Source organism: Chiloscyllium plagiosum, unplaced genomic scaffold (assembly GCF_037043375.1).
Source record: "Chiloscyllium plagiosum isolate Xiang-an unplaced genomic scaffold, Cpla_swu_hap1 HiC_scaffold_4, whole genome shotgun sequence".
Taxonomy (NCBI): Eukaryota; Metazoa; Chordata; class Chondrichthyes; order Orectolobiformes; family Hemiscylliidae; genus Chiloscyllium; species Chiloscyllium plagiosum.
Window position 1 is genome coordinate 144098127 of NW_028270142.1, and position 13291 is coordinate 144111417.

The following is a 13291-nucleotide window of genomic DNA, read 5'->3' on the forward strand; positions in this document are numbered from 1 at the left end:
TTCAAAACACAAACTTTGAGATGGATACAAGCTTCCAAAATGTAACTGTTTTCAAAATATAAGTAAGTTTTACAAAACAAATTTGACAACTATCCAAATATTGCACCTTTTACAACATTACAGATTTCGAAACAAAGATTGCAACTTCCACCAGGACGACAACCATTAAAATGTTTGCAACTCAACTTTCCGCATATTTCTTCTACTCCGGTCAAAATAAAAGAAATCAAGAACAAACAAGAGGTAAGAAAACCAAAAGCGCCTGAGAATCCTGGAGACAGAGAAAAGAAAGTACACCAGCAGCAAAACAATCAAAGACAAATAATCCTTTTTTTATGAGAAAGGATATTTATTCCTGAATTGAGTTGGAGCAGGGATAAAATACAGGACTTGCACATTGCAAGTACCAACCAGAAGGGGGAAGAGTACAGCTTCAGAAGATGCCTTTTGCAAAGTGGGAAGAGAGAGAGAGGGGGGGGGGGGGGGGGGATAGGGATACAAAACAAGGCAGGAGCAGCGGCTGCAGCAGCGAGCAGTTAAGAGCACAAAGGCTCCAGATCCGGAGTTTTTGATGGGGACGGCAAATCCAGAAGTCCAGATCTTGCTAATGGCTTTAGAATTCATCATATGCAGCAAGGCGTGCACTCTGAAGCTGACAATGATTTCCTCAGTGGTTACGTACAGTGCGTGTCCCTGTGGGGAAGGCCCCCCCACTGGAGCTATCCTGATGGGTTTGGGGCCTTGTTTAAATTTTCCATTATTATGTGGACTACCGGAGCGACAGCGCAGTCCAAGACTTTGCAGGTTTGTGTTGAGGAGGGAGTGGGGGAATCGCTTCCACTTGAACGCGAAGACTTAGAACCCTTAACAAGCTCTGATTCCAGTAGGAATTTTTTTTAAAAATGTATATAATAACTAGCCCTCCCCGTAAGGAAAAAAAAGATCTGTAGCCTTTAGAATGCAGCAAAAAAAGTAATGTAAGCTTCCCAGTTTATATTTTTTATTTTAAATACGTTTGATTTTTTAATTTCTTTTTACTCCCTGTAGTGCATTCCCTTCCCAATGCGAGGGTACAAGAAATGCTACAATTCTGATGGTGGAATTTACAGATTTAAGACAGTCTTCTGACGCTTTTACTTAATTTTCCTGGATGCTGCTTAATTTTTTTTCCTCTCTGGGAGAGTGTGAACGAGTGGACAAGACAATGAACTGTTTATTTTAATTCTGTGGGATAGACAGAGAGAGAGAGACAGAGAGAAAGCAACATTTTATTGAGGGGAGCGAGCTGTTAACGTGTCTAGGGGGCTTTTAGTAGAGAGTGCACAGGAAGGACCCCAGACCCAAGTCTTGAAGAAGGGCTGTTTAATGCCCTTTAGGATGTCTCGCCGAAAACAAGCGAAGCCCAGATCTCTGAAAGGTAAGTAAAGCAGAACCGTCACTTAATCCGCAAACAACAATCCTTCTCACCGGCCCCTTGAATGTATGAAAAGTTACATTGATAAAAACAGCTGCTGGGGCTGGGGGTGGGTGGGCTGTGTTTGTGGGGAGGGGAGGTGGTTGGGGGGGGGGGGGGGGGGGGGGTTGTATGTGTGGGGAGGTGCGGTGGGTGGTGGAGGGGCTGGTGGTTTTGGAAAGTGTGTTTCTTCTTCCCCCATCTGATACCGAGTCTGCTGGTCCCTGGGACTGGGACAGGGTCTCGTAGCCCCGGCCGGGCTAGTACCGCGGGCTCGATGTTGGCCTGGGAGAGCTGGGGGGGGGGGGGGGAGGATGGGGTGGGGTGAGTGCAGTCATAGCCCCCAGAAGCCCCCTCCCCACCCCCTTCCCCTTGTTCCTTGTGTGAGAGACTGCTCCGGGGAGCGGTAGCACTTTAGTTGTGATAGTGGGGGGGGGATTTAGACTTGAGTTGCGTTTGGGTGGTAACTAAGATGCAGCAAGACTTGGGTTTTAGCTCCGATACAATGGGTTACATTTTACTGTTAAAGAGATACAGTGTACTGGGGTGTTGACTAAGAGAACAGGTTAGATTTTGGTCTTAACGGAGATCGTGTTGTTGCATTTTGCTTTTAACTGAAATGCAGTGTGTTGCAGTTAGGCTTTAACTAATGTACAGGTGATTGGAATGTTGTGTCTTTTTTATAATCTCAGCTGTAATACAGTATTTCGTTTGATCTTAGCTGAGATGCAATGTTACATTTGGTCTTAACTGAGATACATTGTCTTACTTCTGTAGTCTTAGCTGAGATAATGTATTTCGTTTGATCTTAGCTGAGAGACAATGTTACATTTAGTCTTAGCTGAGATCACTGTATTCGTTTATTCTTAGTTAATAACTGAGTGTTAGCTTTGGTCTGAACGGAGAAAGCATATTGCATTTGGTTTTATCTGAGATGCAGAGTTACAATTGGTCTTCACCAAGACAGAGTGTTACACTTGGTCTTAGCTGAGGTACAGTGTATTTTCGTTTGGCTTTAGCTGAGGTAGTTCTAGATCAGTGATGCTGGAAGAGCACAGCAATTCAGGCAGCATCCGAGGACAGGCAAAATCGACGTTTCGGGCAAAAGCCCTTCATCAGTGTTTTTACCTCTTTAGCTGAGGTAGTGTTTGTTGGCTAATTAAGACACGCTGTGTATTGGGTGTGAAGGAATGTTGCGACAAAGTTTCACTCAGCGCCGAGTCACATGGGCTTTGGTCTTTAGGAATCCTTAAGCAACAAGAAATTTAAACAAATTTAAAGCAGGATCCCGGTCGGATTCACTTGATCAGAGAGAGAGAGAGAGTCTCAGTAACAGCGTTTCCAGAGTGTGGCAGCGAGCTGTCAGTTTCTGCATATTGTCTCTCTCTCTCTCTCTCTCTGTTCAGATGTTGACTTTTTTTGTGTGTGTTGTCACGACCATTTAAGACTCTCTCACACACTCGCAAGATAACATCGGAGCGATGAAGGGGAACTGCTACATAAAAGACCAGAGAATGCGACTCTCAGAGTCCGATTGGCAGAATTTAGGAGTTTGGTATTTGGATGTGAGAGATTGCAAAGATAATCGAGGAGGAAGCCGCTGCTGAATATTGTGTGGAAGGAGCTAATCTCTGAGTCGGTTTATCCGGTTTGGGACGTTTCAAGGGGAGGGGGGAGGTGGGAAACCGACTGTGGGATGTGAGGAAATCATAAAGAGGATCGATTTCTGAGGAATCCGACATGTTACCCACATCATGCTTTTTTAAAATGAATCTCTCCCTCTCTCTCTCTCTCTGGTTTGAACAGCGTTAGGAGAGACAGAGATTGGGACTAAAGTCATAATTGATCAAGGATGTGATCCCTCATCACTCTCTTCCCCCTTTCAAATGAAACTTACATTCAGTTTGGCTGGAAGGGAGATTTTGCAGTCAGAGTGCAGAGATTTTGAATTCTTTTTTAATCAGTTATGGCAAAAGAAATGTTGATTGGTGCATTAATTGTCATTGAAAACCCTGTGTGCGTGATGGGGGGGGGGGTGGTGGAGGGGGCAAGGGCTGGCAGATGCAGACAAGTCAATGCTCTGAATCTGTAGCATTAATACTGTTCAGCAGCACATTACTGCAGATGCTGGAATCTGTACTGAAAACAACAAATGCTGGAGATCACAGCAGGTCAGGCAGCATCCATGGAGAGAGAGCAAGATAAGGTTTCAAGTCTAGATAACTCTTCATCAGAACTGAAGTGTGGAGGGGACAGGATAAATGCTGATGAACAGTCACCTAGACTTGAAATATTAGCTGATTAACACTAGGCAAAAGTGAGGACTGCAGATCAGAATTTAGATTAGAGTGGTGCTGGAAAATCACAGCAGGTCAGGCAGCATCCAAGGATCAGGAAAATCAACATTTCGGGCAAAAGCCCTTCATCAGGAATGAATGAATTCCTGAAGGGCTTTTGCCCGAAATGTCGTTTTTTTTTCCTGCTCCTCGGATGCTGCCTGATCTGTGCTGATAAATACTGTCCAACCATTCTCAACCTCTAGATCCAGGTGGTTAACATTGAATTCCTTCCTGTTTGAAAGGCAAGCTGGATCTGTTCCGTTGCTGGTGTGTCTATATTTAAGTGTGAGCTGTGTTAGAAAGACCATGCTAATGGTAAATGAACAGGAGCCAGCTGAAGTGTGGGAGATGGAAGTGTTGTTTGGCTGTGAGTCGCTAATGAGCAAAGCTGTGGGTCAGCTTCTGAGCAGGAGGCAGCGCTGAGGAAATGCTGGATTTTACATTTGGATTTAACAATTCTTTGTGGATCAGGCCACCCTCAATCCAACTGATTTCTAACCCCCCCCCCCCCCCACCAAAAATGGAAAAAATACCGGGAATTTGTGAGCGGATTCTCGGCATGGTTTTGTTTTGAGGTCTCAGGAACAAATGCTTCCTTCCTCTCTTCAGAGAAAGAAGAGATCCAAACTCACTGGCTTCAATTTCTCGTGTTCCTTTTGTTTTTGTTCTCCCATCGATGCCGGGTGTTTCTGGATTGTACTGAGGCAAGCTTGCATTCATGTAGCACCTGCGGGCCACAGAAGAGCCATGATCCAGGTCAAATAGAGTGGAGGGGCTGAATGGCCGCCTCTTGTTATTGTGTTCCTGTATACCACGTGTCACAAATCTTTGATTGAAGATGCTCGATGGGTATAGTGTCCCACCAAACCAGGCACCTAAGGGCAGATGGTCAAAGGTGTGGCTGATGGTAGAAGATTTCAGAAATGTCTTGAGAGCAGGCACTGAGTTGGAGAGGTTAAATTCACCCCCAGGAGGCTGGGTGCACATTGTCCTGCATTTTGTTCAAACATGCCTCTGAGCTGCATTCTACATTTGATTGCTTTCTTGAATCTGGTGATGGATTCTGCCTCCACTGCACTCTGGGGCAGAGAGTTCCACAGATTCCCCACCCTCTGACAGAAGTAATTTCTCCTCATCCCAGTTTTGAACCCACCTCCTCTCACTGTGTTCCTATGACCTCATGTTTGAGACTGTCCCACAAAGGGGAACAGCTTTTCAGTAACCACTTTATCAATCCCCTCAATCAGATTCCCCAAACCACCCCGCCCTCCCTGTTCTACTGAACTCCAGCGAGTACAAGCCCAAACTGATCAACTGCTTCTTCCATTCCTGGAATCAATACAGTGACCCTCCTCTGAACTGCTTCCAGTGCCACCACATCCTTCCTCGAGTAAGGAGACCAAAACTGGACACAATATTCCGGCTGTCATCTCACCACTACCTTTATATAATTGTAACAACACTCCTTTTAATTTTATAATCTTCTCGATGAGGTGCTGAATATTCTCAGACACACCTTTTCCATGTGTTGACAGGACTGCTAGCTCTTCCTGTTGGTAACTTGTATTAATCCTTCAATATAAGGGTTCAGAAAAGATTTACAAGGATGTTGCCAGGGTTGGAGGATTTGAGCTACAGGGAGAGGCTGAACAGGCTGGGGCTGTTTTCCCTGAAGCAGCGGAGGCTGAGGGGTGACCTTATAGAGGTTTATAAAATTATGAGGGGCATGGATAGGATAAATAGGCAAAGTCTTTTCCCTGGGGCCGGGGAGTCCAGAACTAGAGGGCACCGGTTTAGGGTGAGAGGGGAAAGATATAAAAGGGACTTAAGGGGCAACTTTTTCACACAGAGGATGGTACGTGTATGGAATGAGCTGCCAGAGGATGTGATGGAGGCTGGTACAATTGCAACATTTAAGAGGCATTTGGATGGGTATATGAATAGGAAGGGTTTGGAGGGATATGGGCCGGGTACTGGCAGGTGGGACTAGATTGGGTTGGGATATCTGGTCGGCATGGACAGGTTGGACCGAAGGGTCTGTTTCCGAGCTGTACATCTCTATGACTGTATAGCTCTATCTTACCAATCCATTGGTGTGATCCACCCCTTAGGTCTGACACTTAAATACCCTTACAGCGAATTGAGGAACAGCAGGGTAAGGTGCAAGACAGTTGAACTTGAAAATAGATATTTTTGTATTCTTCTCCCATGGGCTGTGGAACTCATTGGTCAGGCCAGCAATTGTTACCCTGTACCTAACTGTCCTGGAGAAAGTGATGGAGAGCTGCCTGTGACTGAGTGTCTTGCTTGGAAGTTTCTCAGGGCAGTTCAGAGTCAATGCCATTGCTATGGGTCTGCAGCCTTGTATAGACTAGACCAGCCGTAAGGAATGGCAGGTCCATCTGTATCTGATATGAGTGAACTATTAACTATTTCTTGCAGTTGATGACTGCCATTGAAAGAAGCTTTATAAGTTCACGTTTGATGGAATATTATCTTTGATTCTTAACTGCCCTCTGAAACAGCCGAGCAAGGCAGTCAGCTCAAGGGGCAGCTATGGGGGGGCAACAAATTCTTGATAGCGATGCCCACTTCCTGTGAAAGATAAAAATTGCTGAATTTTAATTCCACGTACTGCCATGGTGGGGGTTGAACCCATGGCCCCAGGCTATTAGATGAGGGCATGGGAATTCCAGCCCAGGAATGTAACCCCACTGTGCTACAACAACCCTTTGAATGATGGAACATACCCCCTACATCCCACTCCTAGCCCCTTTTCCATATGTTGGTGTTCTTTAAAATAAGCTTGTCGCCAGCTACACTACTGTGTTTGTTGTGTGTGTGCGTGTATCTGTATCTGGGTGTGTGTGTCTGGGGGTCTGGGTGTGTGTATCTATCTGGGTGTGTATATCTGTGTGTCTGTGAATGTGTTTGTGTGTATCTGTTTCTGGGTGTGCGTGTGTATCTGTGTGTGTGTGTGGGTGTATCTGAGTATGTGTGGGTGTGTGAGTATATGGGTGTGTGTGTCTGTGTGTATCTGAGTGTGTGGGTGTGTATCTATCTGGGTGGTTGTGTACCTGGGTGGGAGTCTGTGTGTATCTGTATCTGTGTCTGTGTGTATCTGTGTCTGTGTGTATCTGTGTCTGTGTGTGTGTGTATCTGTATATGTGTCCGTGTGTATATGTGTGTGTTTGTGTGTCAGTGTGTGTCTGTCTGTTTGTCTTTGTCTGTGTGTCTGCATGTGTGTGTGTGTGTCTGTTTGTTTATATGTGTGTATATGTGTCTGTGTGTATATATGTCTGTGTATCTGTATATGCGTATATGTAAATGTCTGTGTCCATGTACGTGTGTACATGTGTCCGTGTGTTTGTGTATACCTGTGTCCGCATGTGTCTGTGTATCTTCATGTCTGCATATGTGTCACTGTGTGTGTATATGTCTGTATATATGTATGTGTGCGTGTGTATATCTGTGTCTGTCTGTGTGTATATCTGCGTGCCTGTGTGTGTGTTTGTTTGTGCTGTGTCTGTGTGTGTGTTTGCTTGTGCGTTTATCCGTGCATGTGTATGTGTGTGTCTTTGTGCCTATGTTTGTGTGTATATGTGTCAATATATGTGTCTGCGTGTGTGTGTTTGTGAGAGTGGTGGAAGGAGGGGGCAAAGGCCATAGATGAGCTCTTTAGAGAAAGAGTCATCGTGTTTCTGTACTGCTTCAATGTTGCTGTGCTGCATGCATAGTGAGATGGTTCTGTTTTGATCTCTTCTGCCCATGGGTGGGAATATTGGTGGACTCATGGGCTGCAGTGGGCAGCTCACCACCACTTTCTCAAGGGTCAACTAGGGACAGACGATAAATGCTGACCCAGCCAGTGATGCCCATGTCCTGGGAGTGAATACAAATACTCAGCGTTTTGTGGACCTTCCCAAGTTCAGCCATCTACTCCCTACTCAGCTGTGTCTGCAGTTAGCTTTCAGATGAGAAACTAAGCTGAGGTGGGTGTGTTTGCCCTCTCAGGTGGATGTGTAAGATCCCAGTGCCACCGCTTTACTGGAGGCAGAGCAGCAGGTGTTCCTATTCCGTGGCCTGGCCAGTGTTGGGGATTCGCGATGATCGGGACATGGTCTGATTCTGGGAGCTCGCTGCGTTTGTGAATTGGCGGGCGGTGTTTGTCTACATGAGCACTTCAATGGAGGGATGGCCTGAGGCAGGGGCAGGCGCTATTGAAATGCAAACCAGGCTGTTATCCATTACACTGTGGGCAAGTAACGTAACCAGCCACTGTCCAGTCTGCCTGGTTGGGTTTGAGCCTGGAGTTTGTGTCTGTTTCAGCTTCAGTCTCACTAAAAAAATAATAACAAAGTAATTTCTCAAGGTATCTGACAATGTGAGGAGAACGCAAGGTGTTTGCGGAAGGCTGTCTGATTCTACAAGCCTCCTCCTTCATTCTGTAAATGTTTGTTTCAGGCCTAACTTTTACACATCAAGCATCCCCCAGGGGATAATTAGTAACCACAAACCTACTTCTTGAACAAAACCCCGATGACTGAATCTCCACAAACCCCTGGCGTGGAGGATTCCAAAGTTTCACCTCCCTCTAAATGAAGAGATTCCTCCTCATCCCAGTCTCAACTGTGACCCTTCCCCTCCGGCTGCAGGAGGTGCAAAACCTGCCCTCACACCTTCCCCCTCAGCTCCACCCAAAGCCCCAAAGGATCGTTCTAAGTCTGGCGGAGATTTACCTGCATTTCCTCTGACCTGATTTATTGCATCAGTTGTTCCCGATGTGGTCTCCTCTACATTGGGGAGACCGAGCACAAACTTGGGGACTGGTTGAGGGATCCGAACGTTCCAATCAACCTCGCCTTCTGGTTTCCAGCCATTTCAACTTCCCTTGATGACTTGTCCATCCTGGGCCACCTTCACCAGACACAAACTGGATGGGGAACACCTCACTTCCGCCTCGGGAGCTTACAACCATACGGCTGTAACATAGAATTCACCCGCTTCCGAATCTCCCCACTCTGCCAGCCCTCCCTCTCTATCCTGCCCCTTTAACCTCACCCTACCTGTCCACCTTCCTTCCCATATATCTGCTTCCCCCTTCCCATTGACCACCTCCTACCTCCATCCATCTATCACCATCCCAACCAATTTTTCCCTCAGCCCCACCCCCCCTCCCTGTATTTATTTCTCATCCCCCTTCCCCCTACCCCTGATGGAAGGTTCTGATCTGAAATGTCGACTCCCCCCCCGAGGCTACTTGACCTGCTGTGTTTTTTCCAGCTGAACTCCACCTGGGTGGCATGGTGGCTCAGTGGTTAGCACTGCTGCCTCACAGCACCAAGGTCCCAGGTTTGATTCCAGCCTCAGGTGACTGTCTGGGTGGGGTTTGCACATTCTCCCCGTGTCTGTGTGGGTTTCCTCCGGGTGCTCTGGATTCCTCCCACAGTCCAAAGATGTGCAGGTCAGGTGAATTGGCCATGCTAAATTGCCCGTAGTGTTAGGTGCATTAGTTAGAGGGAAATGGCTCTGGGTGGGTTACTCTTCGGAGGATCGGTGTGGACTGGTTTGGCCAAAGGGTCTGTTTCCACACTGTGGGGAATCTAATCTGAATTCTGTACCCACTCTGACTCTTCAGCATTTGCAGTCGTCACTATCTCTCTATTCTCGGTTTGGCAAATTGTTCTTCTGATTTTATTGTTGTCCCATGTACCGACACACAGTGAAAAGTGTTGTTTTGTGTGCTGTATAGGCAGATCATACTATATAAAGTGCATCAGAGTAGCAGAACAGAGTGCGGACTACAGTGTCGCAGCCACAGAAAAGATGCACAGAGGGAGAGAGATCAGAATTAACATTTGAGAGGTCTGTTCAAAGGTTTGGTAACAGCAGGGCAGAAGCTGTTCATGATTCTGTTGTTATGTGTTTTCAAACATTTGTATCTTCTGCCCCATGGAAGAGGGTGGGAGAGAGTATAACTGGGATTGGTGGGGTCTTTGATGATGTTGGGTTGCTTTCCCGAGGCAGTGGGAAGTGTAGATGGAGTCAGTGGATGGGAGGCTGGTTTGTGTGATGGACTGGGCTGTGTTCACAACTGTCTGCAGTTTCTTGTGATCTTGGGCAGAGCAGTTGCCGTACCGCACTGTGATACATCCGGATAGGATGCTTTCTACAGTGCATCTGTAAACATTGGTCAGAGTTATTGTGGACATGCTGCATTTCCTTAGCCTCCTGAGGAAGTAGAGACGTTGTTGTGCTTTCTTGACTGTAGCGTTGACATGGGTGGACCATTGTTAGGCAAAAGTGAGGGCTGTAGATGCTGGAAACCAGAGTCTGGATCAGAGTGGTGCTGGAAAAGCACAGCAGGTCAGGCAGCATTCGAGGAGCAGGAGAATCGACGTTTCAGGCAAAAGCCCTTCATCAAGACAGATTGTTGGTGATCTTAGGAACTTGATGCTATCCACCATCTCCATCTCAGCTTCAGACAGGGGTGTGCCCTCCACCCTGCTCCCTGAGGTCAATCAGCAGCTCCTGTTTTGCTGATGTTGAGGGAGAGATTGTTGTCTTTACACCATGCCACTAAGCGCTCTATCTCTCTCCTGTATTCTGTCTCATTGTTGTTTGAGATCTGACCTACAACGTCAGCAAACTTGTAAATGGAGTTGGGGCGGAATTTGGCCGCACAGTCGTGTGTGAATAAGGAGTACAGTGGGGCTGAGTTTGGAAACATTAACTCTGTTTCTCTCGCCACAGATGCTGCCAGACCTACTGAGTTTCTCCAGTGTTCTCTGTGTGTTTGTGTTAGTAATCCAGAACCCCAGGTTAATGTTCTGAGGACATGAGATCAAATCCCACACATCAGATGGTGGCATTTGAATGCAACAATAATCTGGCATAAAAAGATAAGTTGTAACCATTGTCACTTGCTCTGAAGTCACATCTGGTTCACTAATGTCCTTCAGGGAAGGAAATCTGCCATCCTTACCCAATCTGGTCTATGTGTGACTCCAGACCCACAGCAACATGTTTGACTCTTAAACTGACCTCTGGGCAGTTATGGATGGGTAATAAATGCTGGCCTGACCAGTGACACCCATGTCCCACCTAAAAATAAAGCAAAAGTTTTCCAAATCGCATCATCATGCATGTAGATTCGTTGAATTATTTTCCACTGTTTAAAATACGCAGTTTTAAAATGGAAGTTCATGCACTTTGGTCGGAAGAATAGAGGCATAGACTATTTTCTAAATGGGGAGAAAATTCAGAAATCTGAAGTGCAAAGGGACTTGGGAATCCTAGTCCAGGATTCTGTCAAGGTAAACTTGCAGGTTGAGTCAGTAGTTAGGAAGGCAAATGCAATGATGGCATTTATTTTGAGAGGACTAGAATATAAAAGCAGGGATGGACTCCTGACGCTCTGTAAGGCTCTGGTCAGACCACATTTGGAGTATTGTAAGAAATTTTGGGCTCCATAAATTGGGAAGGATGCATAAGAATGTTCCCAGGAATGAAAATCTTAACATGTGAGGAATGTTTGAGGACTCTGGATTTATACTCATTAGAAGGATGAGAGGGACCTGATTGAAACATACAGAATACGGAATGCCCTGGACAGAGTGGATGTTGGGAAGATGTTTCCATTGGTAGGAGAGACTAGGACCAAGGGCACAGCCTTACAGTAAAGGGAAGACCTTTTAAGAACATAGAACATTACAGTGCAGTACAGGCCCTTCGGCCCTTGATGTTGCGCCAACCAGTTATACTAATCTGAAGTCCATCTAACCTACACTATTCCATGTACGTCCATATGTTTGTCCAATGACGATTTAAATGTACTTAAAGTTGGCGAATTTACTACCATTGCAGGCAAAGCATTCCATACCCTTACTACTCTGAGTAAAGAAACTACCTCTGACATCTGTCCTATATCTATCACCCCTCAATTTAAAGCTATGCCCCCTCGCGCTCGCCGTCACCATACTTGGAAAAAGGCTCTCCCTGTCCACCCTACCTAACCCTCTGATTATCTTATATGTCTCTATTAAGTCACCTCTCAACCTTCTTCTCTCTAACAAAAACAGCCTCAAGTCCCTCAGCCTTTCCTCGTAAGGCCTTTCCTCGTAAGACCTTCCCTCCATACCAGGCAACATCCTAGTAAATCTCCTCTGCAAGAATGGAGATAAGGAGGAACTTCTTCAGCCAGAGAGTGGGAAATGTATCAAATTCATTGCCACAGAAGGTAGCAGAGGCCAGGTCACTGAGTATATTTAAGATGGAGACAGGTAGGTTTTTGGTTGTTAATGGGATCAAGGGTTACGCAGCGAAAACGGGAGAATGGGTTGAGAACCTTATTCGCCATGATTGAATGGTGGAGCAGACTGGATGGGCTGAATGGCCTAATTTCTGCTCCTGTGTCTTTATGGTCTTATAGTCACTGTATTAACACTGTTAAGAGAGGTCCATTTATTAACCAGACCTTTATTTAAGGGCACATTGTCTTGTGGTAAAAGTTGAATAGTACTATCTCAGTCTTTCTTTTCTATGCCCTGTAGCCTAAGAACAGAACCTCTAAGTTTTAACTTACTTGTATTTTCCATAAGGTGGGTCTGGAAATGTGAGCCTTACAGTATGTAGTCACTTTAAAAGATTTCAGAATTCTTCTGTGAGCAGTAGGGCAACAATGGATTATGGGAAAAGGGCCGGAAAATGAGGAATGTTGGATCAGCCATGATCCCATTGAACGGTGGAGCGAACTTGAGGGGCCGAATGGTCCCTGATGGGCCGAGCAGTGAAGCCCTCCCAGCTCAGACCAGTCGGTAAAGGAAGGTGTAACCCAGTGACTGACTGATTGTGGGGACCCTTTGGAATTCCGGTTCAGCTGCAGGTACAGTGAAGCCTCTCACTGCATCACCTGAGCTTTGTCGCAGTGTCTGAACTGTACTGTCCCTGAGCCACCTGTTAAGTTGAAAAGAGGTGAAGAAAAGTTCCAATTTGAATAAGAGATGAATATTGAACAAGACCATAATATATAAGAGCAGAATTAGGCCATTCAGCCCATCGAGTCTGCTCCACCATTCCATCATGGTTGATATGTTCCTCAATCGCTTCTGCCTGCCTACTCCCCATAACCCTTCATCCCCTGACTATCTATCTCTTTCTGAAGACCTGGCCAGGACAGCCCTCTGCAGCTATGAGTTCAGCTGAAGAAGCCCTTCCTCCTCTCCATTCTAAAGGATCATCCCTCTGAGGCTGGGCCCTTAGGTCCTAGTCTCTCCTGCCCATGGAAACATCTTCCTATTGAATTGTAGTATCTCAGCAAGGATTTTGAATTTACATACTGAGCACCCTTTTAATTCAGCCTCTGTATTTTGTAAGCCTCTGCCTCCCTTACCCCTCCCCTGCTGGATATCGAGGATGTGGTCAGACAGATTTGTCGACAGCTCTTACAGGTGCGAGCTTTATAATGAAAAGTAGAGGGGATCGCAAACACACTGTGCCT

General features: G+C 46.1%; 1 protein-coding gene across 5 annotated transcripts in view; it reads left to right on the forward strand.

Moving 5' to 3' along the window:
• The first annotated feature begins 818 nt into the window (after positions 1–818).
• The window catches only part of znf521 (zinc finger protein 521), a 496625-nt gene continuing 484152 nt past the window's right edge, over positions 819–13291 (forward strand). For 4 of the 5 annotated variants that reach the window (XM_043687613.2, XM_087986742.1, XM_087986743.1 and 1 more), the window contains exon 1: positions 819–1417. In XM_043687613.2, the coding sequence (XP_043543548.2) occupies positions 1366–1417 (52 nt within the window). In that variant the 5' untranslated portion in view covers positions 819–1365. The remainder of the gene's footprint in view (positions 1418–13291) is intronic. The other variant, XM_043687614.2, reaches the window with a different exon arrangement.